We start from the raw sequence: 26,959 nt of genomic DNA, 5'->3' as shown, positions 1-26,959 counted from the left end.
TTTGGCTTCTCTACGTTGGAGAGCAAGTTTCAGAGTCTCTTCTGACATCCATTTTGACCTTTTCCTTCTTTCTTGTCTTCTTAATGACTTTTTGCAACAACAATCCCAAATCTCTGCCTGTTCAGATTTCTCTGCTAGAATTCTACAGCCAGCTGTCTGGGCTCCTTTGCACTCACCGTGTGTAATGTTTGAACTTCACCTTCATCTGTCTACACTCTCTTCCTCCTCCTGATTTCCTGCCATATTGAATGGAACAGGATTTCAATCCCTAGCCACCCCATTGTAAATCAGAATACTAAGTATCATCCTTAATTCCCTCTAACATCTCACCAGTCACATCCTCAATTGTGCCTGAATGCTTTTGAAATCCCCTTTTCATTCCCGTTCCTACCCAAATCGGAGTCATTTTGTAGCCACCTGACCAGTCTTTTTTCTGACAGTTTCCTTACTTTCTCTCCTGTTCCCCTCCGATTTATTGTCCACATTGCAGCCAGTCATCTGAAAACTTCCAACTGCTTCCCAATGAATGGCTTTAGGAGAGGACTATCTTTAATATCACTTATCAGACAGTACATGTTCTAGCCCCAGGGAGGACATCCAGCCATCTGTCTTTTATCACAGTATGCCTCAACCATCCACTTTCTCCACACCTGGCTAATTCTTAATCTTGCTTTGTTGTTGTTATTGTTAAGTGCCATCAAGTCAGTTCTGACTCATAGCGACCCTGTATAGGGTTTCCAAGGAACAACTGGTGAGCTTGAACCACTGACCTTGCAGTTCAAACTGACCTGGCAGTCCAGTGCATTAACCCACAGCTCCAACCTGGGCTCCTTAGTTCCTGGCTTTAGATATTCCTTCCTCTGGGAACCTACCCTGACTCCTTGGGTCCCATTTGATGCATCCTTTGATAACCTCTTTTCCATTGTGTTACAATTGCTGTCCCTCCTTCTAGAATGGGAAGAGAAACACTTGTTTGTGTTTGTCTTAATTATCACTATATTTTCAATGATTTAACCCTTTGCCTTACACAGTAGTTGTTCACGAATTTTCTTTTGAATAAAAAGTAAGTATTTCCTTCTACCTAAAATGTCATCTTCCTCATCTCTCCTTCAGCCCTATCTGACTTGGTAAAATCATTTACAATTAGTATTCTTATGTTAACTCAACAAATAATTGTGACATTCCTTCCTTGTTCTAGGCACTAGTTTAGGTATCGGGGATATAATAATGGATTCAACAAACATCTCAGTAGAATGATGGCACATTCTACTCATGGAGACAGATAGGAAACAGAAATAATAAAATACATAGTCTTTTTTTTTTAATGTTTTATTGTGAATTATGTGATAGTTTACATGGGAGAACATTAGTTTTACATTCATCCTATCGTATATCGTTTCCTTGCCATGATTACAATCCCCTCCATGCATCATCACCCAACCAAAGGGTATACACAACAAGCCTGCACCCCGGTCGTCAGCACACAACCCCTCTCCCTCTCTGGATCTAGAGTCCCCAGGTTCTCCATCGATCCACGTCATTGTCTCTGCCTCCATCTCAGGCATCGCTGCTTCTCAGGGTAGGGTCCCACTCTCCACTCTTCTCCCTTGTTGGTCCCAGGGACTTAAAATATGTAGTCTTTTAATCTTTTAATGAATGTAAGTACTGATGAGTGAAAAAAGGTAGAGCAGGAAATAAATACATTAAGACAAATCAGTATCATGGGTGAGCATTTCAGTAGACTGGCTAGAGAAGGGTTCATTGCACAACTCCCTCAGCCACTACTAAAGTTCTAATTGTGAAAATAAGTTATGGCTGTAGGCTTTTTCTTTCTCTCCCCTTCATTTTTTTCTAGGAAATTAAAACCAGTTGACATTGGGTTGATTTCAATGCACAGGCAACCCATGTGTGTCAGAGTAGAATCATGTTCTGTAGGGTTTTCAGTGACTGGGTTTTCCAAAGTAGATCAACAGGCCGTTTTCCCAAGGTGCTTTTAGATTGTCTTGAACCTTCAGTGTTTCAGTTAATAGCAGCTCAGTGCATTTCCACCACCTAGGAACTTCCTCCAGGAAGTTGAGGACAACAAAGTTTTAGTTACTTGTGTATTGCAGTTAGTTGGGTTAACTTATTTTAGGATGTATTGACTTTGGTGTGCTGGCCCAAGGCTCTGTCCTCACATGCACCCCCACAGGAACCTAGAGGCCTCCTACGTAGAATTCCACTGTGGTGGTGAGCAGGTCCATGGGCCTGTATTTAATAGTAATAGAAACCTCTGCTAGACCATCATGTTTTCCCTTTTGGTGTGATTCACTAAGGGAAGTACACTCTGGAAAGGAGCTATAAATTGTAAATTGATATGCGGTAATAATTGGAAAGATGATCAGACTCCGTTTGTATTCCCCTCTGGGGACAATGCATGTCAGGAGTCACAAAAAGCAGAAAGCAATGGAGAAATTTCCCAGCTATTTTTCCAGCTCCAGTACTGTAGTACTTTGTCCTGAATTAGAGAGGAGAGGAGCCAAATTCGGCAGGAGGCGACCAGCAGATTTAGTATCTGCTTTCCACCTTTTGCTCCCAAAAGCCTTGCTGCCAAGAGTTGCCATGGCAGCAGGAGGCAATTTAATGGCTAAGGCTGGTCTCTGGAGCAGCATTGCTGTTACCCTAGCCTTCCCCTCCCTGGCACTGCTAAGTGCTAGTTATACCGAGGGTATCACTATACTGTGGCCATTTGTGTGCACATTGCCTAGTAGTGTGGAGCTGTAGGATCTCCAGGCACTAAGGATGGCCACTTCCTCTACCCCCTGCTTCTCCTTGAAGCATAGCCCTTTGATGCTCCAGCTTATAGTCCACCTGACAAAATTATGTGTAGTTCCTTAAATGTGCTTTCTCTTACTTCAGTGCTTTTTCACATATACTGTCCTGTCCCGAGACTGCTTCCATCCCCATCTGTTGGAAGATCCCCATTCATTTTCAGAATGTGGCTTGGATACTACTTCCTCTTCTTCCTTAGGAGTCCCTGGGTGGTGTGAATGGTAACACACTCGGCTGATAACTGGAAGGTTAGAGGTGCCTTGGAAGAAAGACCCAGTGATCCAGTTTTTAAAGCCAGTCATTGAAAATCCTGAATCGGAGTCAACTCTGCCACAACTGATTTTCCTCCTGAAAATCCCTTTGACACCCTGTCCCCTCCATGCAGAATTACTTCCATTGCCATCTCAATTCTGGCATGTATCATGTGGTTTTGAAATTGTACTGCATTTTTGTTGCTTCTTCCATAGACTGTAAGAAGTTATTTGCATTTAGGAAGTGTATTTTAAGCATTTTGAATATTTGGGGCATAGTCTAGGCATTGTTGTTGTTAGGTGCCATTGAGTTGGTACCGACTCATAGCGACACTAAGCACAACAGAACGAAACATTGCCCAGTCCAACCTCACAGTTATTGCCACGCTTGAGCCTATTGATGCTGCCACTTTGCTAATCCATCTCACTGGGGGTCCTCCTCTTTTTCTCTGACCCTCCACCTTACCAAACATGATATCCTTCTCCAGTGACTGGTCCCTCCTGACAATATGTCCAAAGTATGAGAGACGAAGTTTGGCCATCCTGTCCTACAAGGAGCACTTTGGCTGCCTTTCTTCCAACACAGATCTGTTGGTTCTTTTGGCAGCCCATGGCATTTTCAACATTCTCTTCTAATACCATAACTCAATTCTTCTACGGTCTTCCTTATTCACTGTCCGGCTTTGTCATGCATGTGAAGTTACTGAAAATACCATGGCTTGGGTCAGACGCATCTTAGTCCTCAAGTTGACATCTTTGCTCTTCAACACTTTAAAAAAGATCTTGTGCATCAGATTTGCCTAATGCAATATGTCGATGGTTGATCCAAGAATGAAGTCCTTGACAACTTCAATCTTTTCTCTATTGAAAAGAATGTTGTTTTTTGGTCCAGTGGTAAGGATTTTTGTTTTCTTTACATTGAGATGCAATCCATACTGAACACCGTGGTCTTTGATCTTCATCAGTAAGTATTTCAAGTCTTCTTCACTTTCAGCAAGCAAGGATGTATCATCTGCATATCGCAGGTTGTTAATGAGTCTTCCTCCAATCCTGATGCCACAGTTTTCTTCATATAGTCTAGCTTCTTGGATTATTTGCTCATCATACAGGTTGAATAAGTATGGTGAAAGAAAATAGCCATGTTTCACACTCTTCTTAATTTTAAATTATTCAGTGTTCCCATGTTCTGTTCAAACAACTGCCTCTTGATCCATGTAAAGATTCCTCATGAGCACAATTAAGTGTTCCGGAATCCTCATACTCTGCAATATTGTCCGTAGCTTTTCATGTTCCACACAATCAAAAAGCTTTGCATAGTCAATAAAGCATAGGTAAACATCTTTCTGGTATCCTCTGCTTTCAGCTAAGATCCATCGGACATCAGCAATGATATCCCTCTTCCACGTCCTCTTCTTGGAAATGCTTAGTAACATTTTCAGAATGAATGAAGTATTTTCCTGTCATCCTATTCAATTCTTACCATGTGAGTACTGGATGCCACATAGAATACAGGCTGAGGCAGCCCATTCTGACTTTACCATGTGAGTACTGGATGCCACATAAAATACAGGCTGAGGCAGCCCATTCTGACTTTCCAGCTTGAATTGGAGCAGTGATGAGAGGAGCAGAACGTGGGAGTCAGTCACCCCAGAGTCCAGTCGGTGCATCATTCAGTCCATCACACAGCTTGTAAATCTCAGTTCCCTGTTTGTTTAATTATTAGGGTGTTGTGAGGAGAGAGCCTAAGATGCTTTGTGGTTCAAAGTAAATTCTGGGTAACTTAATTTTTGAAAAAGATGAAAACCAAATACCAGTTTTGAACCTTCTCTGGCATCTTCATGTGCAGCAGAGCTTTGGCCCTTTGCCTGAGCTGCCACTGCCTCTGAGCTTTAGCATCCCTCTGCCTCATGGCCCTTTGCTCATGTCCTTTGCTGCACTTGTGGTCAGCATTCACTGGGTAGACTGAACAATTGATTTAGATCGCTCTCCTTTTCCTGCCCTTTTTGGATAATTCATTACATTTAATAATTTCAATTTAAAATGAACTGTTTTATTTTCTGTTTCCTTCAAATATTTTCTGGAAACCACTTCTTCTGGGATACATTTATGCATGTCTCACCTGCTGTCCTCTGTGAAGTTTGCTTTGCACTTTTGTCTGACCGTTTTTCTCCATTTCCATCTAACTTTTAAGCTCAAAACTCACTTAGTTTGTTTTGCACTTCCCTTTGCAAATACATTTTTCTCAGTGTCATGCAATCATCCTATGTGCATGTTGTAGATGCCAGAGCCTGCTGGTGTCTTAGAGTTTTAGTTTGTGGAGTATTTTTGTCTTATTCGCTTCCCTTCTTTCATTGCCATTTTTGGTGTTTTATGCATCCCAACTTCTCTAAAGGATCTGAAAAAAAAAAAAAAAGTTTGCAAGTTATTAATGTTGTTGTTAAGTGCCATCGAGTCGTTTCCAACTCATAGCAACCCTGCATAAGGTTTTCAAGGAACAACTGGTGAGTTCGAACCCCGGACCTTGCAGATCAAATCGATTTTGCATTCCAGAGCATTAACCCACAGTGCCACACCAGGACTCCAAGTTATTTTAATGTTGTTTTTGTTGTTGTTAAGTGCTGTCAAGTTGGTTCCAAACCATAGTGATCCTGAATAGGGTTTTCAAGGAGCAGGTGGTGATCTTGAACCACCAACCTTGCAGATCAAACTGATTTTGTAGTCCAGTGCATTAACCCACAGACTCAGAGTTATTAATAGGTCTTATAAAAAGATTCACTGAAGTTAGCAATGAGAATCTTGCTTTTCCATTTAGGGATATGGATTATCTATGACTGTGATTCTCCACTCTGGATGGGTGAGGGGTAGGGACCAAAGTGTTTATTACTTTGCCTGAGAAACTGTTTTTTTAAATTCACATGCCCATTACCTACTGCAGCCCTTTGGACTACCTTGAGAAACCTGTCTGGAATGTTTTGTCACACATAACCCTTCTTTGTCTCTCACTTTCTCGGTTGAAAAACACCTGTTAATAGACCATTTCACTTACAAAAAACAGTCTGCCAATGCCATTCGTATTTGGGAGTTAGTTTTGTTTTATTTTCAAAAATTAAAATTGCCACAAGTAATTCATTTAGTTTGAAAGTAAAAACTGAAACTAATCTAGTATTATTTACTAAACTAATCTAGTATTATTTACTATTCATTTAGTTTGAAAGTAAAAACTGAAACTAATCTAGTATTATTTACTTGGCTAAGAACACTTTCAAAAGAAGAGATAGAAAAGTACAATTCCAATGATTGGTGTTTTTGTGAAAGATCACTTTTCCTACTCTGTAAATAATCAGTAAGATACCATTTGATTAAAATGTAGTAAGTTATCTGTACATATGTTTTCAGGGATTGGGTGAACTTCAGAATGTCAGAAATGGAATTTTCAAAATGACTATAATCAAAGCCAAACTATTGATTCCAACTCATAGAGATCCTATCAAACAGAGTAGAGCTGCCCTGTAAGGCTTCCAAGGCTGTGATCTTTATGGAGGAGTCCTGATGTGACACTGTAGGATAAACACTAGACTGTTAACCACAAGATTGGTGGTTCAAGCCCACCAGCTACTCCTCAGAAAACTTATACAGGGTTGCTGAGAGTCAAACAGCACTTAACAACAACAAAAGCAATCTTTATGGAAGCACACTGCTACATCTTTCACTTGCAAAGCTTTTATAAACCCAAAACCCTCTGCTACTGAGTGAATTCTAATTCATAATGACCACATCAGGCAGAGTAAACTGTCCCATTGAGTTTCCAAGGCTATCAATTTTTATGGAAACTGCTTCATCTTTCCCCATGGAGCAGATGATGGGTTTGAACAGCCAACCTTTTGGTTAGCAGGAGTTTTTTAGCCACTGTTACCAGGGCTCCTTAAAATTCATATTATTATTGTTGTTAGGTGTTGTCGAGTCAGTTCCGTCTCATAGCAACACTGGTTAGGGATTCCGAGGCTGTAAATATTTATGGGAGCAGAAAACCTCATCATTTTCCCATGGAGCAACTAGTGAGTTTGACTACTGGCCTTGTGGTTAGCAGTCCAGAGCTTATCCTACAGGACCACCAGTGCTCCTAAAGCTAATATTGTTGTTAAGTGCCGTGGAGTTGATTCTGACCCATAGCGACCCTGTATAGGGTTTCCAAGGAGCAGCTGGTGAGCTTGAACTGCCAGCCTTGCAGTTCAAACGGCTTTGCAGTCTGGCACATTAACCCACAGCACCACATCAGGTTAATATAGAATGATTCAGATGATTTATGAGCTTTTGTGCCACCTCTCTGCCTCATTGCCCATCTTCACCTTTGCTGTACTTGTTACCTCAAGTGCTCACTACATAGGACTTGCTTGAGAGAGGGACAGATTGGAAATCAGAATGAGAATTCTGGGTTTGTACCTGTGCTCTCTGGGGCCAGGTACTTACTGCCCCCAGTGTTGTCCTCTATGATCCCTGGACGTTGCCGTGACCAGTACCCAGATACCCAGTGAATGTTGACGCGACTCTGAATCTTGGGCCCTTAAATGATTTTTAATGTGTACACGTATGCATACACTCCCAATGTACGTGTATTTGAGTATTTGAAGTGAGCAGAAAATTTAATTTAACATGTTCTTACACTGTGGAAGTGACTATTTTGAGTACAGTAAGTAGTATGTATGTGTGTGTGTGAGTGTGTATCCTTCAGAATACCATCTAAAATTATCTTATAGATTTTCTTAAAGCAAAATTTTCTAACCCGTGGATACAGGCTAAAATATATGCAGTGTTATTCCACAGTCTTGTAGTCATTGTAAAATTCTTCTCACAACCCTATTCTTATTTTCCTGGCACACCTGGAGGCCTGCTAGTTATTAACAAGGCTAATGACCTAACAGTCATCAATATTCCTACAGAATTTTCCCCCAAATAAATGTAGAATGTTGGTAATGTAATCCAGCTGCTCCTTGGAAACCCTGTACAGGGTCGCAATGAGTCGGAACCGACTTGATGGCACTTAACAACAACAACAATAACATCATATATAAGATTTCTATATGGTCAGTCAGTGATACGAGTTTATCATGGATAATATTCAAACTAATGATAGGAGTACAAACTGTGTTAGGTGCTTTCTGTACATCATCAATAATTGTACTCACTGCCATCAAGTCAGTTCTAACTCATAGTGACCATTTAGAACAGGGTAGAACGGCTCCATAGAGTTTCCAAGATGCAAATCTTTACAGAAGTAGAATGTCTCATCTTTTTTCCTGTGGACAGGCTGGTGGATTTGAACTGCCAGCCTTTCAGTTAGTGGCCCAATACTTAACTGTGTTACCACCAGGGCTCCTTATTACCCTTAAAACAACCTGTGCTAATTTTCTGTCAGTAACAACAGGTGTTATATGTGTTCTTGCAACCTGCACGCCTCTTGGGAGCATTGGTTTCTTATGTGTGCTGTGCATGTTGACTAAGTGTTTATGCTGTCTATATGGACAAGTATATGTGAAAAAATACAGTAAGAAAGAGAATCTGGATACAAGCTCAGGATGATCTAACTAAAAAGTGGCATAAAGCTGTTGCCTGGTCACTGGTATAATGAAGGGAAGATGTTTTTAGGTGTAAGAGAGTCTTGGAGGAGACAGAGGTCTGCAGGACAATCACATCTGCATGTTTTCAGTGGACTGTGGAAGATAGTATACCAGATGCTGATTTGTGAAGGCCTACAAGTCTCTGGTTTTGTGTCTCTTTCCCAAAGCATGTTTCTCAAAATCAAACCCACTGCCATCTAGTAAATTACAGTTCATAGTGACCTTGTAGAAAGTGACCAAAGTAAAATTGTTCTGTACAGTTTCCAGAACCGTAAATCTTTACGGGAACAAACAGCTTCATCTTATCCCATGGAGTGACTAATGGTTTTGAACAACTGATCTTGGAGTTAATAGCTGAATGCTTAACCCATTATGCCACCAGAGCTCCTTCTGTTATTGGATCATGTGATTTCTCAAGACCCTTCTCTAGGCATTCATCATCACTCAGGACTGTGCATTCAGTTTTTCTTCCTCACCCCTACCTTGGTTCTACCCACTACACACATTGACACACACATAGCAGAATTGTTGTGAAGGCTGAATGTGTTAACATACAGATACATAAAGGGTTTAATGTAGTACCTGGTGCATAGTAAGTGCTCAATAAAAATTGACTACATTATTGTTTTAGTAGTTATTGCTAGCAGTAGTGGTGGTCAAGTAGTAGTAGTTTTTGTTCTTGTTTAAGTGCCATCAAGTCAGTTCTAACTCATATCAATCCTGTATAGGTTTTCTGAGAAGCAGCTGGTGGGTTTGAACCACTGACCATGCAGAAGTTCAGTGCTTTTCCTACAGTGCCACATCAGGACTCCAGAAATTATTGTTGTTATGTGCCATTGAGTCTGTTCTGACTCATAGCAACCCTGTATAGAGTTCCCAAGGAGCAGCTGGTAACCGCCAAACTTGTGGTCCACACTGACCTTGCAGTCCAGTACTTTACCCCACAGCATCACTCGTAGTAGTAGTAAATGATTTCGATGTTTTATGACAGCTTCCTAAAGAACCTCAGTGTTGTAAAATTGACTCAAATTTGAATCAGACTTTGTCTAGATACAGAGTTTAACAATATGGGAAAGACTGTTGGCAGACACATGATTTTATAAAACTTTTCATGGAACAAATAGAATTAAACTCAGAACTGGAGATTCGCTAACCTTTATCTTGTGTGAGAATGATTCTATTTGTACTTTTTCCTCCCTGATCCATGTTATTACTCAGTTAAGAGTGTTTGGCCTTTACATTTTCTTTGTCATATCTTTTACTTGGAATTATTTTTGAAAAATCTGTTTTGTGGATTGCTAACTAACTCTCCCTTTAATAAAATATAAATATACAGGATACAGAGAGGGATAGTTTAGAATAATGGGCTTATTTTATCTATCTGTAATTCACCATTTTAATAAACAGTACTTAGTATAATTTTTTAATCTGTATGCTGAGCAAATAATCTGAGAAGGTGAAGAATGTAGCATCAGGACTGGAAGAAGACTCATTAATAAACTGCAATATGCAGACAACTTAACCTTGCTTGCTGAAAGCAAAGAGGATTTGAAATACTTACTGATGAATACCAAAGACTATAGTCTTCCATATAAAGAAAAAAGTCCTCACAACTGGATCAATAAACTACATCATGATAAAAGGAGAAAAGATTGAACTGACCAAGGATTTTGTTTTCTTGGATCCACAATCAATACCCATGGAAACCATCATAGTCAAGACATCAAGTGAAATACTGCATTGGGAAAATGTGCTGCAAAAGTGCTCTTTAAAGTGTTAAATAGCAAAGCTGTCACTATGAGGACTGACCCAAGCTTTGGTGTTTTCAGTCACCGTATCTGCATGTGAAAGACCGGAGAGGAATTGATTCCTTTGATGTGTTAAATGTACCCTGGACTTTCAGAAGAATGAGCAAATCCGTGTTGGGAGAAGTACAGCCAGAATGGGTCTTAGAAGCGAGGATGGAAAGATTTTGTCTCACTTATTTTGGACATGTTATCAGGAAGAACTATAAATGAAGTAAAGGATCAGAGAGAAAGAGGGAGACCCTCAACAAGATAGTGTGACACAGTGGCTGCCTGCAGCAACAGTTTCAAGGCTAGTGTAGATCCAGTCAATGTTTCATTCTGTTGGGCCTGAATTCACTGTGAGTTGGTGGCACTGTGGGTTAATGCGCTGGACTGCAAGGTTGGCAGTTCAAGCTCACCAGCTGCTCCTCAGAAACCCTATACAGAATCCCTCTGAGTGTTAACCAACTTGAAGGCACTTAGCAACAGTAACCACAATAATAACATTGTAATTATCTCAATTCAAAAGTAATTTCTGTTGTTTCTAGAAAAAATTTTAGAATTCTGAAAAAAAAAAAAAAAAATGTAATCACATTCATCCAGAGATGATTGCTGTTAAATATTGCTATATTTCCCTCTAGTCACTATTCAACTCTTTCTGTATATATACATATATACACACACATATACATATGTATAGGGAGTACTGGTATGGTGCTGTAAGATAAGCAACGGACTGCTAACCACAAGGTCAGTGGTTCAAACCCACCAGTTAATACTCAGAAACCCTATGCAGTTTTGGAGTACATGCGACAGTACTTAACAACAACACACACATGTGTATCAACTAGATGTATTCATGAACTCAAATTTACATATAAATTATAACTTATATGATATTGTAATGTGATATTGGGATTGTTTAGTACTTTTCTGGTACAAGTAAGGTTTACCCAAAAAAAGAAAGCTACAACAAATGATTTAAAAGAACACTGAAGTAGAGGATTTCTGATTATAGAATCAGTATCTGCTCACTGTGGAGTCATGGTGTGGTGCTGTTTGTTGGCTAAGCACTGAAGCACAAAGATTGGTTTGAATCGCAGGGTCCTTGGAAACTATACGGGGTCACTATGAGGTGGAACCCACTTGACGGCTCAACAACGTATACTTGTTATAAAAATTTAAACATTAGAAAATCAGGTCATGGACAATGAATTTCTGCTTTTCCTCTATCCCCATTGTCAACGATATATTTATAAACAGTTATTTTAACAAAATTAATCTGTGATTAGGTTTGTATATTTTTTTGGTGTGAGGGAGTACGGAATAATTCTTAGCTTTTAGGTTTTTAAAACTATGTAATGAACCAGGATCTATTTTGTGAAATAATATTTCCATTTTCCCCCCATGCTTTAGGTATGTATTCTTTTTGGATCCATGCAATGTGGACTTGGTAAACCAGAAGATCAAGTCTGTAGCACTGTGTGTAGCAGCGTGTCCAAGACAAGAGCTGAAAACCCTGAGTGATGTTCAGAAGTTTGCAGAGATCAATGGTGAGACACTAGGCCACCCAAGTGTACGCCCCTTTCAGCCATCCTCACTGTTACTGATTATACTTACACTGCAGTGGAAATTTGCCAAAGTGTTAAATACACCATCAAGGAAACTTAAAATGAGAGAGAAAATTGAAAGTAATTTTGATTTAGAAAGTATTATAGTCAGGTAGTTTGTTAAAACTCCAGACTTCTGGGCTTCACCCAGGGAAATTCTGACTGAGTTAGGTCTATGGCCTCTGGAAATTTGAATTGTGTTACATATGCCTGGGGAAATTTTGAGGTAGGCTTTTAACTACTTAGGAATTATAATACTACTACATGGAGTCCTGGTTAATGCGCCAGACTGCAAAGCCATACGAACTTCAAGGTCGGCGGTTCAAGCTCACCAGCAGCTCCTTGGAAACCCTATACAGGGTTGCTATGGGTCGGAACCGACTCAAAGGCACTTAACAACAACAACATATGTAAAATATTTGGTTTTTTTTTTTTTACCCCCTTCCCCCAAGTTTTGAGTAAAAAGTATTTCAGTTAATACATTTTATTTTTACCTCTTGTAAAAAATGTTAACTTGTATTATAGGAAATTCATAAAATTTAGGAAAAATATAAAGAAGTAACAACCAAAGCGCCACCATCAGATCTTTTTATGTGTTGGTATGTATATAATTTTGTGCTCTGATTGTAAAATTTAATTTGTTGTAACCATTTTTCTAAGAATTAAGTTTTGAAAAACTTTGAAGTTAAGTATATGAGAAGGGGCTAAGAAATTATAGCCGATTTCTTGAAATCTAGCTTTGTTCTCTAAGAGAATCTAGCTGTTTTCGAAGCGCTCTGTTCTCTCATAGTCTGTAGGTGCTGTTCTCAGATCCACATCTGCCCTCTGTTATCCTCCGAGAATCCTTTAAAGCTGATGCTTATAGGGTACCATATGCTGGTGGTCCCTCAGACCCAAATATTTGAACATACATGTTTGTATTATTTTGTATAGGAACCCTCAGAGCTACTTAGGCCCTGCTCAAATCAATAGGCTTGGTCTAGTTCCTTAGAGCAAGGACTGATTCAAGCATCCCTGCAGTATCATTTCTGTTGGATGGAGGAACAGTCTGGCATCATGTTTAGGCACTCTTCCTCATTTTGGATTACTGTGAAGATTAAATGAGATGATGCATGAGAATACTGGATACTTGGTGGAAACTAAATAAAGAGGTGCTCTGGTAGCGTAGTGGTTACGAATCAGGCTGCGATCGTTAAGGTCAGTGGTTCGAAACTACCAGCCGCTCCACGGGAGAAAGATGAGGCTTTCTACTCCCGTAAAGATTTATACTCTCGGAAACCCTGTACAGGGTCGCTATGGGTCAGAACCGACTCGATGGCACTTAACAACAACAACTATTACTTAAGATTTCATTATCTATTCCCAAATCATATCCTCATATCTGTTAGCTTACGGAGTCTTATACCAGAAGTTTAAACCCAAACATTACCAGATTTCTCAGGGAGGTGTGAGTTCTTCCTTAAAGGTTTTTCTAAAATCTTCATAGACAGTTTGAACATACTCTGGTAGATGGAGTAGTTAGTAAGTATAGGCTCTGGAATCAGATCGTCTGAGTGCATAGGTTTGCTTTATCACTGTCTGTGAAACCATGGGTAAGTTTCTTGACCACTACATGCCTCAATTTTCCCATCTATGAAATGTTGAGTGCTGTAGAGTTAGTTCCAACTCATAGCAATCCTGTAGAGGGTTTCGGAGGAGCAGCTGGTGAATTTAACCCCCAGACCTTGTAGTTCAAACCAACCTTGAGGTCTAGTGCTTATCCTATGGTGCCATACCAGGACTCCCATCTATGAAACAGGAGTAATAATTGTACTAAATCTAACTCATATGGTTGTTCTAAGGGCTTAATACAAGAAAAGTGCTTAGACTAGTCTGACAGATGGTCAGTTACTCTAAAAAAGTTTTGGCTACCACTATTCTCACCATTTTTATTATTAACGACATTATTATTCCACAAATGGAGTGTTAGCATCTTACAGATGCTGGTCTCTCTCTATTCTTAGCTCCCTTACATATTGTCAAGCACTTCAATCATGTTAATCCATAGATTCTAATTCAGCTGTGGTAAAAAACAAAATGTCCAACTCTGATATTCAAAGCTAGGATCTAGTCTTGTTTTAAACAGTCTTGTTTTAAACCTTTCATGTTTATCTCCTACTACTCCTATGTGCTAGTCTGTGTCTTCAGGTGTCAAGAGTTACTGTTCGTTATTCACTTTGTGTGATGCTTTGAAGTTTTGTAGGTACTCTATACTGTCCCTTTCATTATAAGTACCTTTTGACCTTCCCATCTGTCTAAATCATACTCATTCTTCAAGTCCCATATTCTAAATCCCTGGTGTCCAGTACTGTAGCCATTAGCCATGTGTGGCTATTAAAGTTAATTCAAATTCAATACAATTATAATTTCAGTTCTTAATTCCCACTTGCTACATTTCAAGTTCTCAATACCTACTTGTGTATCTAGTGACTGCCATATTGCAGGAAGTGTTTAATGGTGATATTCTAAATACAACTACATAAATAGTATAAAACCTTTTTGATGGTCCACAGTTGAGCATGTCTTTCTTTCCCCTGAACTTCCATGGTACTTAACTTCTTAATTATTACTTTCCACCTTGAATCATAATTTTTTCACAATCATAATCTGAAAAGCAACTTACCTTTTCAGCTTTTTTTGAGTAAAGGGTTACTAGAACTCCGTTCCTTCTTATAGGAGCTCCTTTGGTGTATGTTAATAAGTTCTAGCTCTATTTTGCTTTCCCTACCCCATCACATCCTGCCTCTGAGCTGCATTTAGCATGGGCATTCTGTAAATACTACATAGGAAGCCATAACTTTGGGCTTTTTGGAATGCAGTGATTCTATAATAGAGCGTACCCCTTGCAAGGACCATAAAGGCTATGCCTAAATCTGCTTCCAGAGAGTGATTTCAGTTTAGACCAAGATAATTCCAAGTAAGGGCAGTTCTTAAATCTGCCCTGTGTGTGCTTTGGTGAGCCAGAAAAGAACCTGTTTGCTTTTTTGTGGTCTGCTGTGATGACCCACTGAGGAAAAGTGCCCAAAGTTGCCTTGCCTGCATGCTTTGTTTCCAAGCCACGCAAATTCGACTTGAACCACAAATCTACCAGTTACTCCTCAGAAACCCTATGCAGGGTTGCTGAGTTGGACTTGACAGCACTTAACAACAACAACAAATCCTTCTAAATCGGGAGTCCTGGGTGGCGCACACAGTTAACATGTGTGGCTTCTAAGTGAAAGATCCACCCAGAGTTTTCTAGGAAGCAAAGCCTGATGATATACTTCTGAAAAAATCAGCCATTGAAAACTCCTTGGTTCAGATTCGACCTGACAGCAACTGGTTTTCTCCAAAGTGTTTATGATCCTGAGTGTGGGCTGGTGTGTGTCTAGTTTAGAAGACTCTACTGGTGGATGCTGTAGTTTTGTAAATCCCACAGAGACTCTCACAGAGTAGGTGTTCAAGGCATATTAATGATAAATATTATTTCAGAGGAAGCAGTTTTCTTAAATTGGTGCTTAGCTACAAAGGCACCATTGATTAGGATTTTGAACCAGCTGTGTGTAAAGTAAGATAACAGATCAGACATTACAAAAAGAAACAAAAATAACTGTAATGACAGCATCAAAAAACTAGGCCATGGTGGGTAGAGCAGATTATCATAGAGAAATGGTAAAACTCTAGTCACAAGGAAACCTTTGGTGTAGAAGCCCAAGCACAAGATTCTAATAGCAAACCTAAATTGGAATTTCTGAAAAGAACCTATGTTGTCATGGATATTTATGACTTAAACTGGGCCAGATAAGATTTATTTTCCCTTCTAAATTCTTTTAGTAAAATTTCATCTTTTTCCCTTTATCTACAATTTGCCCTCATGAATTGTGATATTCACATACTATAAAGTAAGATAGGAACTGTGGATATTCACAGGCCTGTGAGATCTGCTAACTTCCCAATACTACTTTTGGTACTGAGAGTTTTTTCTGCTTTTTGCATTATCTTAGTTTTACCTTTTCTCTTTTTAAAGTTATTCTTTCCATCATTTGAGGTATGAATTGATCCAAAAGATGACACATTTTATTAGTACGTTTGTTACAGATGTATTTCTGTTAGAAAACACAGACTCTGTAGTCTCAAATATATAGATGTCAATCATTAATGTCAGAGGCAAATATCTTCAAGAGATTATTTAAGTTTCAATGGGAAAGTTTTCAAATTTATATAAGACAGTTGTGAAACTACCAGGAAAGAGATAAAGGCAGTCAATTTTTAAATGCTAATTTTAAGCCTTATTTAAAAATGCAAAGTAAAAGAACATTTGTCTTACCATAGGGAAAAGATAACATCAATTACTTTCAAAGAATTTTACATTTCCGTGACAAATTTGAACGTGTTTTTAAAGTGCTTACATTTATATATTTATGTGAACTTTAAAATTTTTACAAATTATTTTATAGGGAAAGATTTGATTCTGGTAATTTTTTCAAGAAATATATTGAGTACATAAATAAAATAGTTCCTAAACTCATTTCCTTTTACATAAGAAAGAAGTATTGTTTTGTTAGTTAAAGTTTTTGGAAAGCCCTTGCTTAGTGTGTCTGACTGGCATAGAGAGTTTGGATGAACGATTATGTGGAGATACTATCATAATATAAAGAAGGGCTTCGAAAGAAAGCAGAAGAACTTAGATGAGTGTAAAAGTACAAGTTCTAGTCCAAGAGCTAGGTGGTAGGCATACAACATGTACTTTATTTTTCTTATGACACAAATATCAACAGTATATGATGTTAGAGAATAAAACAGTTTTAAGACTGCCTTTAAAAAATTAAAGTTGCTAAATTCTATGAGGACTTAGTGTTAAGCTTCATTAATTTATTTTGTTTTTCATTTTCATGCAATAGTGTATGAGTTTCCTGGGCGTAAGGTTGTGCTCGTTACATTTCTAAATATCCAGGTCCTGGGGAAAGGCTCACATATAGTCAAGATTCAAAAATATTTTTTGAAAGAACAATGGACTGGAGTTTCCTCTTCATCTCTAATACCACTTAATAATTTCCATTCTTTCAACCACTTTATCTTCTGCTCAATTCTGTATTCGTGTGAGTTGCCGCCAGCAGGTACATTGTTTAGCTTCAATCTGACCACAATTGCTGTGAATCAGTTCTTTCTATTCATCTATAAATAATTCATTTTATTCATTCCCTTATCTCTCTTATACATACTCTCCAAGTGATTATTCATACCTTTTCTTCTGTGAAGCCCTCTTGTTCTTCCTCTCTGCTAACCTTATGCCCTACAGAGAAAATTGAAACCATCTGGTGAGAGCTCCCAAAAGACTTCTTATTTTCAGCAGGACATGAATTCCATCTCGACTCTCCCTCTTACTTCCAGTTTCATATGAACAGGTTTCTTTTCCTCTTTTTTCATCATTAGTTTTGAATATGCAAATAATGTAGAGATCATAGGAGAATAGAATCCACCTCCTTGTGAAACTAACTTGGGCTTTATGTGGAATTTTCATCCTAGCCGTACCATGAGTGGTGAGGAAGGAAAGGGGAAATGATGCCAGCTCTAACAGGTCTTCCTTTTTGTTCTCCCTTCTCTAATTCTGACCCCTCCCACCATTTCTAACCCATAGTTCACCTTTCCACCTACTCCACTGTTTCCATTGTAGAAATGTTTAGTATGGGTATCTGAGTCTAAGTAGATGAATCATACTCTAGTGGTGTGGTGAATTATTGTCTCTTCTACCTGTAGTCTGTGGCGTCCTGGTGTGATGCTGTAGGATAAACATTGGACTATTCACTATAAGGTTGGTAGTTCAAATCGACCAGACTCTCCTTGGAAATCCAATACAGGGTCGCTATGAGTCGGATTCAACTCCATGGCACATTAAGCATAGTCTGTAATGCCCACCAGACAGCATTTCTGCCCTTCTGGGTTTGGGTAAGAGAAGGTGGGAGAAGATATTGATAGGATAGCATGATTCAGCTGTGGATGTTAGCAGAGTTCATTGTAATTGTAAAGCCCTGTAACTTTTAACATGGGTCTAAAATGAGTCATCTCAGAAGCAGGAGTGGGGAGCTCAGTAACATCAAGGAAGAAGAACCAGAAGTGGAACATGTCCTTTGCACCCCAAGATCCATGCACATTGAACCTCCTCAACCCAGGGCCAGAAAGCTGTGACACCAGAGGAGCAGCAGGGCCAGAGCATGAGACAGCAGTGGATTTCCCAGCCCACAGAGCAATAACACTGAGTGACTTCAGGGCCAGGAAGATTGCTTGTACAGTGGGCTGCCTCCAGACACTTAAGTGAGGGAGCTAGGTTTGCTGACCCACTGAACTAGAGCAGAGAGCCTTCAGGCCGAGGCTTATAGTAGAAAGGTGTGTTCTGTGGGCATTTATCGATAGCTGACTGGAACAACTGTGCCCTGAGCATTTTCTGACCCTGTATTGTAACTGGTTAACTTCCCTGATAGACCTCATGACTGTGAGTATGCTGTCTGACTTCTGTGTGGCTATTGCAATAGATTACCGAATCCAACTGATGAGTAGAGGAGGTTGGGAAAGAAATAATTGGTGCTTCTTCTTTTTTTTTTTTGCAATACTTATGCCCTGGATTTTGTTTTAACATACCACTTCCCTGGGTGGAGTAAATGGTTAACGAGCTTGACTGCTAACGAAAAGGTTGAAAGTGTGAGCCCATCCTGAGGCACCTCACAAGAAAGACATGGAAGTCAGCCATTGAAAGCTCTATGGAGCCCAGTTCTACTCCCCCACATGGGTTACCCCAGATTATCTTAGACATGACAGCAGCTGGTTGTGTGTACCATGCACTGTGCTAGAAGCTTTGACTCTCATTTTTTCCATTTATAATCAAAATTCTAAATAGTGTGTTTAAAATTGAACACAGCTGGTGGGTATGACTATCCATTCTCCTGGGTATATTTTACCTGAGATACTTGTTACCTTTCACATTTCTCTTAAACTATTTTATAATATATATTTTATTTCCCCCGACACAGTAGTAAGCTCTAGTAGAACTATTATTTTCCTATTGTTTGGTCCCAATGATAGCATGAAAAAAAGCACTTCCGTTTACGAGTGCTGCTTCAGTGTCTGGTGGTGGTAGTTATGTGCTGTGGAGTCGGTTCTGACTCACAGTGACCCTGTATAGGCTTTCCAAGGCTGTAAATCTTTACAGGAGCAGAAAGTCTCATCTTCCTCCTGTGGAGCAGCTGGCAGATTCCAGCAGCCGACGTTGCATTTAACAGCCCAACCGTAACCCACTGTGCTATCAGGGCTCCATTGAAAGTACTGTATTTTGTATAAACCTAGAGAACTTTGTCACCTGCCAGTTGGACTGTGTTTATATTCCCCTTTTCAGAAGGACCACACAACTATGCTGCTTTCTCAAGTTTCATTGTTTTGCCACTAAAGATTTGAAAGATTATATGATCCATTCTGATAATGTTTGCTATTTTGAATACTAATTGTTGTTAAGTCCCATCAAGTCAATTCCGATCCATAGCCACCCTGTATAGGGTTTCCGAGGAGCAGCTGGTGAGCTTGAACTGCCGACCTTGCAGTTCAAACAGCTTTGCAGTCTGGCGCATTAATCCACAGCGCCACACCAGGATACTAATAAGTCTTTTTAATTTATTATATATTTTTAAAATTTGTATCCACAAGTAGCAAAAAGCCTTTGGAATGCTGGTGTGGCACAGGACTGCTAACTCCAAGGTTGACAGTTCAAGCCCACCAGCTGCTCCTCGGAAACCCTATGCAGGGTCACTCTGAGTAGGAACTGACTCCACAGCACTCAGCAATAACAACAATAAGCCTTTTGCTTTTCCTTAGTTTGTTAGGAACTACCCTTGGTTTAGAGTTAATATTTCTTAGCAGCAGTAACAATATATCTTAAACCACAGAGTTAATATGGATTCTATTTGGCACAGTGAGTCAAAGATTGGACCTGATGTCATTTGTAAATGAATGAAATGGTCCATCCTAGCAATTGATTTCTTATTCCCCAAGTCCAGTGATAAGCAAGGAAACTTTGCTTGTTACCAGGAAATAAAAGAAAAAACTCCATACATTTGATAGTGCAGATTAAACTAATTTCAATAAATATTTGCCAGAAATACAAAGAAAAGGCACCATTCTCTCATTTGTGCACCTTGCATTCTAGTAAACAGTCAAAGCTCTCTTTGCCCAGCAAAATACCTAGAAGTAGTCTTGCACAAAACAATTAAAATTGGTAAGTATTATGTGCTAAGATTGGTTGATGTCTTATTACATTAAGTGCCAGTGAGTCAGTTCCCACTCATGCAACCCTGAATAAGGTTTCTGAGGCTGTAAATCTTTATGGGAGCAGAAAGCCTCATCTTTCTCCCATGGAAAAGCTGATTGGCTCAAACCACTGACCTTGTGACTAGCAATCCAGTGCTTTTCCTGCAGAGTCACTGCACTCCTTTGATATGCCATACTAGCTGGTTAAGTTCTGTAGATGTTTGCTCCTTGGGAATGAAAAATATGTCAACTGTTCATGGGTTACTAAAAGTTGAACTTGAAAATTGTTTTACATTCTTCCAGCATTTAAATGTAGAACTTTTTCCTTATAAGAGAGAGTATGGCTAAATTTCTCTTATAAGAGAGAGTGAGGCTAAATTAAATTCACTCTGCTTCACAAGGCAATGTGGATTTGTTTTTATAATTAAAATGATTCTGTACTGAAGAATTTTCTTTTTTATTAACTGGAAAGTTCCATAATATGTTCAGTGGAATCTTTTTCCTCTTAATGTGCCAAACAGATACCAGATAGTAAATTAAACAAAAATTTTAAAACAAGAAAAATGAACTTCCAACTATCAATTCTATAAGGACCCTCTGATAACATAGTGGTTACGAGTTGGGCTGCTAACCTCAAGGTCATCAGTTCAAAACTACCAGCTGTTCTGAGGGAGAAAGATGTAAATCCCATAAAGATTTAAAGCCGTTGAAACCCTATGGGGTCACTATGAGTTGGAGCCGACTCCACGACATATAACCAACCAATCAATTCATTGTTTGGTATGTATGTTTGTTTTAGTATTTTAGACCATTCTCAACTGGGGGGTAATTTTGCCTCCCAGGGAACATTTCCCAGTGTCTGGAGACATTTTTTTTTTTTTTGTCACAACTGGGCAGTGGGAAGTGGAGACTAGTGGATAGAGGCCAGGGTTGCTGCTAAATATCCTTCAACATGCAGGAGATCCCCTCCAATTATTAGATCCAAAATTAGCGCCAGGGTTGAAAATCTGCTTTAGGTAGTATGTTATTGTTGTTAAATGCAGCCCTGTATAGGAGTTTCCAAGGAGCATCTGGTAGATTTAAACCACCGACCTTGTGGTTCAAACCAACCTTGCAGTTCAGTGCTTCAGCCTACAGTGCCACACCAGGATTCCAATGGTACGCTTCGTTGTAAATGGTGAAAAGGATATGAACATTGTAACACCTAACATCAAAATAAGAGATTAAAAGCTGGTGTTTATTTTTTTTTTTTTCCCAACAGGATGTGTATTTTATTCAACTAATGGCTTTTGGCTATGATTCATGTGTCAGGACATAAGAATTTCAGGTTTTCTTCAAAGGTATAAAGGTCCCAGTTCTCAAAGTGCTTATATTCTAAAAATAGATGATACATTAAAAAAAAAAAAAAAAAAGCCCAATAATATGTTAACTTTTATCAGTAGATCTAAACCATAAATCTCTTTGCTCAAGTGGCCAGACAAGGCTTGGCTGAGGAAGTGAAGCTTCTTGGGTGACTTGTGGAAATTCTGATCCAAGTTTCATACTCAGCCAGATGCTAGTCAGGAAAGGACAGCCTCAACACAGGGAACAGCCTGTGAAAAAGCCTGGAAGCTTGTTTAACAGCAGGAGTTACAAATAGTTGTTACCTTGGGTTACAGGAGAGCAACCCGACTTGAGGCTCAAGTTTTCGGTAGAGGCCTACTTTTGATGGGCCTTGAATCCAAGAAGTCTGGACATCGTTCTGAGGACAGGATTAAAATATGACCAAACTGTATTTTACAGAGACCATTCTGATGGTTGTGTGCAGGATGGAGATGTGGTACCCTTTGGGAGAGTATTTTAATTTCTTTAATAAAAGACTTGAGATATGTTAACCAACAGAAACAACAAACCCGTTACTATGAAGTCAGTTCCAACTCATGGTGACATCAAGTGTGCTCGTAGCGTTGTAGTCCTCCATGGATGGGTTTTCAATGGTTGCTTTGTTTGGAGGTAGATGGCCAGGGCTTTCTTCTGTGCCTCTGCTTGGATTAGCCCCAACCATTTACACCACCTAGGACACCTGAGATAAGGTGATGTTGTTACGTGCCATTGAGTTGCTTCTGACAGAACAAAACTCTGTTAGGGGCTACACCATCTTCAAGGTCATTCTTACATTTGAGCCATTATTGCAGTAACTGTCAATCCAGCTATTCAGGGTCTTCCTCTTTTTTTGCTGGCCCTTTGAGATAAAGTTGTTGTTAAGTGCCATGGAGTCAGTTCCGACTCATAACGCCCCTATATAGGGTTTCCAGGGTACAGCTGGTGAGTGTAAGCCACCAACCTTGTGGGTAACAATCCAGTGCTTAGCCTATAGCACCATACCAGGACCCCTGAGATAAAGTTGTTGTTGTTATTGTTGTTGTTAGGTGCCATCGAGTTGGTACCAACTCATAGTGACCTTATGCACAGCAGAACAAAACACTGCACGGTTCTGGGCCAACCTCACTACTGCTGCCCCACTTGAGTCCATCGATGCTGCCACTTGGCCAATCTATCTCGTTGGGGAAGGTTTAATTATCAGAGTTGGTGTCTTGAATATTTTGAATGGTAGGGGAAGAAGTCGTTGAAGAAGATAACGTAGGATTACTTCCGTTAATTAAGACAGAAGAAGAAGCAGAGAAGATTTGGGAAGTATGTGATAGAAATGATTTCTTTTATTTTTCCAAATATGTTTTTGAGGTATCTGTGAAACATATGTCCTGTCCTCCCTGAAGGAGCTTCTTGAATATTTATCTGATTATGATTATTAGGAATGACACTACAGAGCATCTGGGCTCAGAAGCAAAGAATTCCAATTTTGTCACTGATTGCTTCTGAGGCCTTGGAACCATATTACTTATTTTTTTCATCTGTAATATTTGGAGCATGATGATTGAAATATACCTGTTAGGAGAGTTGCTTTAACTGATACTGAGCTAAAGAATAAATAATTGAATATTGTAAGGCATTTGAAAAATTGTAGCAGTTAAACATTCTGAGTGGGTGGGCCTATGGCAACCTTTACCAAGATAAATGTTTAAATACCTTATTTATGTTCCTGAGATCACTCATTTTGATGGCCTTTGAATAACATTGGCTGAGTTGCATGGATTGCTTCAGGTGTAATGGTTAAGATAAGTTTTTGGGTTTTATTTTAGATACCTTATTACTCAAATCAGGTTTTTATATGCTTTCTGCATATGAAGAAAAACTATTGTTTTGCAAAAAAAGGAACTCTGGTAGCGTAGTGGTTACGAGTTAGGCTGCTAACCTCAAAGTCAGCAGTTCAAAACTACCAGCCATTCTGCTTTCATAAAGACTTACAGCCTTGGAAACCCTATGCAGCTTCACTGTGAGTCAGAACTGACTCCATGGCATACCACCACCACCACCACCACCACCACCATGAAAAATCTCTTGTGTTAAGTATTCTTTTGATTTCCACTGTAAATAATAAAAGAAAAAATATACTACCTTAAAAATGTTCACTAAAAATGTATTTGCTAATAAATATAAAACCAAAGCCAATGATAAAATATTTGTTACTATTGTGTTAATGTTCTTCATTGATACTTCTCTTATCCATCAACCCTTTGAGCAGGGAACAGTTTAAGGTGTTTTTTTTTATGATTGTTACAGTTTTATGCATTGTGAGATACTTTTCCTCTATTCTATTTATTACAGGATCTGATTTGTACTGGACTGTTATCCCAGAATACTGTCAGAGATAAGGCTATTATTCTTTCATTAAGTATTATCCTGAAGTATTTATAAAATTGAACTCTGTTGTACCTGCTGACCTTTTTAAAATGAAGGGTGGGGAATGTAGATTGTGTTCACTGTCTTCAGATGAAGCCGTTTATTTGTCAGCACCAATAGAAAGTGCTTTAGTTAGGGCCTTTGTATTGTGCAAATCAATTCCATCTTGGACTCTGAAAGAAATAAGTTGGTAATTCAGAAGAGGGTATTGATCATCACATTGGGTGGTCTGAAGTTAGAGGCACAGTTGCTGTTTTTACATTAGCAGGATTAATCTAAAAATGTTTAATTGTCATTACTGTCAATGTTTTTGCTAAGATTGCTATAAATAGAATCTAGTGAGATTATTTTCAAACATGAAAGACAGTTAAAAATTAATAGTCATGTTTAACTTTTTAAAAAATGTAGTTATTAAAATGTAAAAGAATGGTCAGAAAAAAAAATTAGAACGTTAGTCTCCTATTGAGTCTATTAAAGAAGTTGAAGAAGCTTGAAGAATAGTGCCATGCACTTTTTATTGTGAATTGAGTGAAGGTTTATAGAGCAGATGTTGTTAAGTGCCGTGCAGATGTTGTTGTTAAGTGCCGTCGAGTCAGTTCCGACCCATAGCGACCCTGTATAGGGTTTCTGAGGAGCAGACCTTGCACCGCAGACCTTGCAGTTCAAATGGCTTTGCAGTCTGGCGCATTAACCCACAGCACCACACCAGATAGTTTTATTTCCAACAAATCACACAGTTTGTTTCAGTCAATGATTGAAACAGTTATCCCACTTCCTCTCTGTGGTTCCCATTCCTTTTCCACTCTCCTAACCAGCCCCTCTGACACTTGTCCCCAGGTAATATTGCCCTTTTGATCTTGAATGGTTGACCAGCCAATGGTGAGAACACCTCACTAATGTTGTTGTTCCCCTGCCATATCCCTGTCCACCACGGAGTGAAAAATTTGGCCAATTGAAGATTGGGTGAATTTAGTTCCAGACCTGAAGGGTAGCGGACTGCCACAGTCTGGAGTTCCTCCAACCTCTTTCTGAACAGTATGCCCAGGTTTTTAAAATAATTTTTTAAAGTACATCTGTTAAAATATTTTGTATTGTGGCACTATAGCATAAGCACTAGACTGCTAACTGCAAGGTTGGTGGTTCAAACCCACCAGCCACTACTCAGAAACTCTATACAGGGTCACTATGAGTCAGAACTGACTCGATGGCTCTTAACATCAACAATATTGTCAAAGTACTTGAATTATCTTTAAATAAAATAGATGCTACATGGATTACACAAGTAAGTTACTATGGTCCTTATATTTCAACAAATAGGAGGTTGGTTGCTGATTTGGAGCATTTAAAAGCTGGTTTGTGACTTTCTAAAAATTATTTTGAGTGATAAGACAAGATATGACTGAAATAAATTAACTTCCATTTTATTATTCCAACAAGTCAAGCTATGCTCTTTTTTTAATATTCTCTTTCACTTCCTTTCCATATGTTCACATGACTTTTCCAAAATAAATTCAATGCTGAAGTCTTCATTTTCACTTCACATTGTGTTTTAAGCATTTTTCCATAGTGTTACAGTATAAAAAGAAGCTCTCGTAGCATAGTGGTTACGAATTGGGCTGCGAACCGCAAGGTCAGCAGTTCAAAATTACCAGCTGTTCCACAGGAGAAAGATGAAGCTTTCTGCTCCCGTAAAGATTTACAGCCTTGGAAACCCTGTACAGGGTCGCTATGAACTGGAACCTATTCCACGGAACATAACAACAACAACAACACAGTGTAAAAGTCTATTGCTATAATACAATTGAAAAGTTAATTTGTGCTTGTATATTTCTTAAATAATTAAGTATTTGGCCAAATTAGTAATCTGGTAGGAACTTAAATTAATCAAACAAAAACAGATTGCATAGTGGAATTGTGATAAGATGCAGTAGTTCTCAGCAGTATTAGAAATGGAGTCCGGATCTCCTCAGTTAAGACTATCGATTCTGTATTGAACCTTATGTTCTAGTTGCTATATTATAAAATTAGTAGATCAGTAAAATAAGAGTTATCAAAGATTTGGTGAACTGTATCCACCTGAATTTTATATATTATTTGGATATATAATTAACTATACATTCAGGAAAATGGATGGTTGTTTGCATAAATTACCTAAGGTTGAATTTAAATAGTTTCAAACGATCAGAAAATTCGGAATGACTGTAGTTTATTGTCAGCTTATTCAGTTTATTTCTAAATAGAAATGTTTCCTGCTTCCTTTGAAGTGAGTAAAAAGTAATGTCTGATCAGAATGGGTATGTTGTTGGGTGCTGTGGACTTGGCTCTGACTCAGCGAACCTATGCAAGATAGAAAGAAAGTGTCACTGCCCAGGCTTACGCCATCCTCACAATCATCGTTACGTTTGAGCTGGTTGCTGTTGTTATTGTACAGTCAGTCCATCTTGTTGGTGAGCTGACCCTCCACTTTACCACGCATGATGTCCTTCTCCAGGGACAGGATATATGTCCTCAATATGAGAGACAAAGTCTCGTTATCATGGATTCTAAGGACCATTCTAGCTGTACTTTTTCCAACACGTGTTTTTTTGTTCTACTAGAAGTCCATGGTATTTTTATAGTCTTTTCCAACACTATGCCTCAAATGCATCAATTCTCCTATGGTTTTCCTTAGTGATTTTCCAACTTTCACGTGCATATGAGGCTGTTGAAAATATCATTCCATGGGTCAGGCGCACCTTAGTCCTCAAATTGAAATCTTTACTCTTGAACACTTTAAAGAAGTCTTGTGCAGCACA

General features: G+C 38.9%; 1 protein-coding gene across 2 annotated transcripts in view; it reads left to right on the top strand.

Annotated features, from left to right (window-relative positions):
- SLC44A1 (solute carrier family 44 (choline transporter), member 1) overlaps positions 1–26,959 on the top strand; it is a 178,272-nt gene that overhangs the window by 101,272 nt on the left and 50,041 nt on the right. For both annotated transcript variants that reach the window (XM_006864700.1, XM_006864699.1), the window contains exon 4: positions 11,881–12,017. In XM_006864700.1, the coding sequence (XP_006864762.1) occupies positions 11,881–12,017 (137 nt within the window). The remainder of the gene's footprint in view (positions 1–11,880; positions 12,018–26,959) is intronic.

Source organism: Chrysochloris asiatica, unplaced genomic scaffold, assembly GCF_000296735.1.
Source record: "Chrysochloris asiatica unplaced genomic scaffold, ChrAsi1.0 scaffold00069, whole genome shotgun sequence".
NCBI lineage: Eukaryota > Metazoa > Chordata > Mammalia > Afrosoricida > Chrysochloridae > Chrysochloris > Chrysochloris asiatica.
The sequence above is the reverse complement of the archived record's forward strand: the minus strand, read 5'-3'. Positions and strand labels throughout refer to the sequence as shown.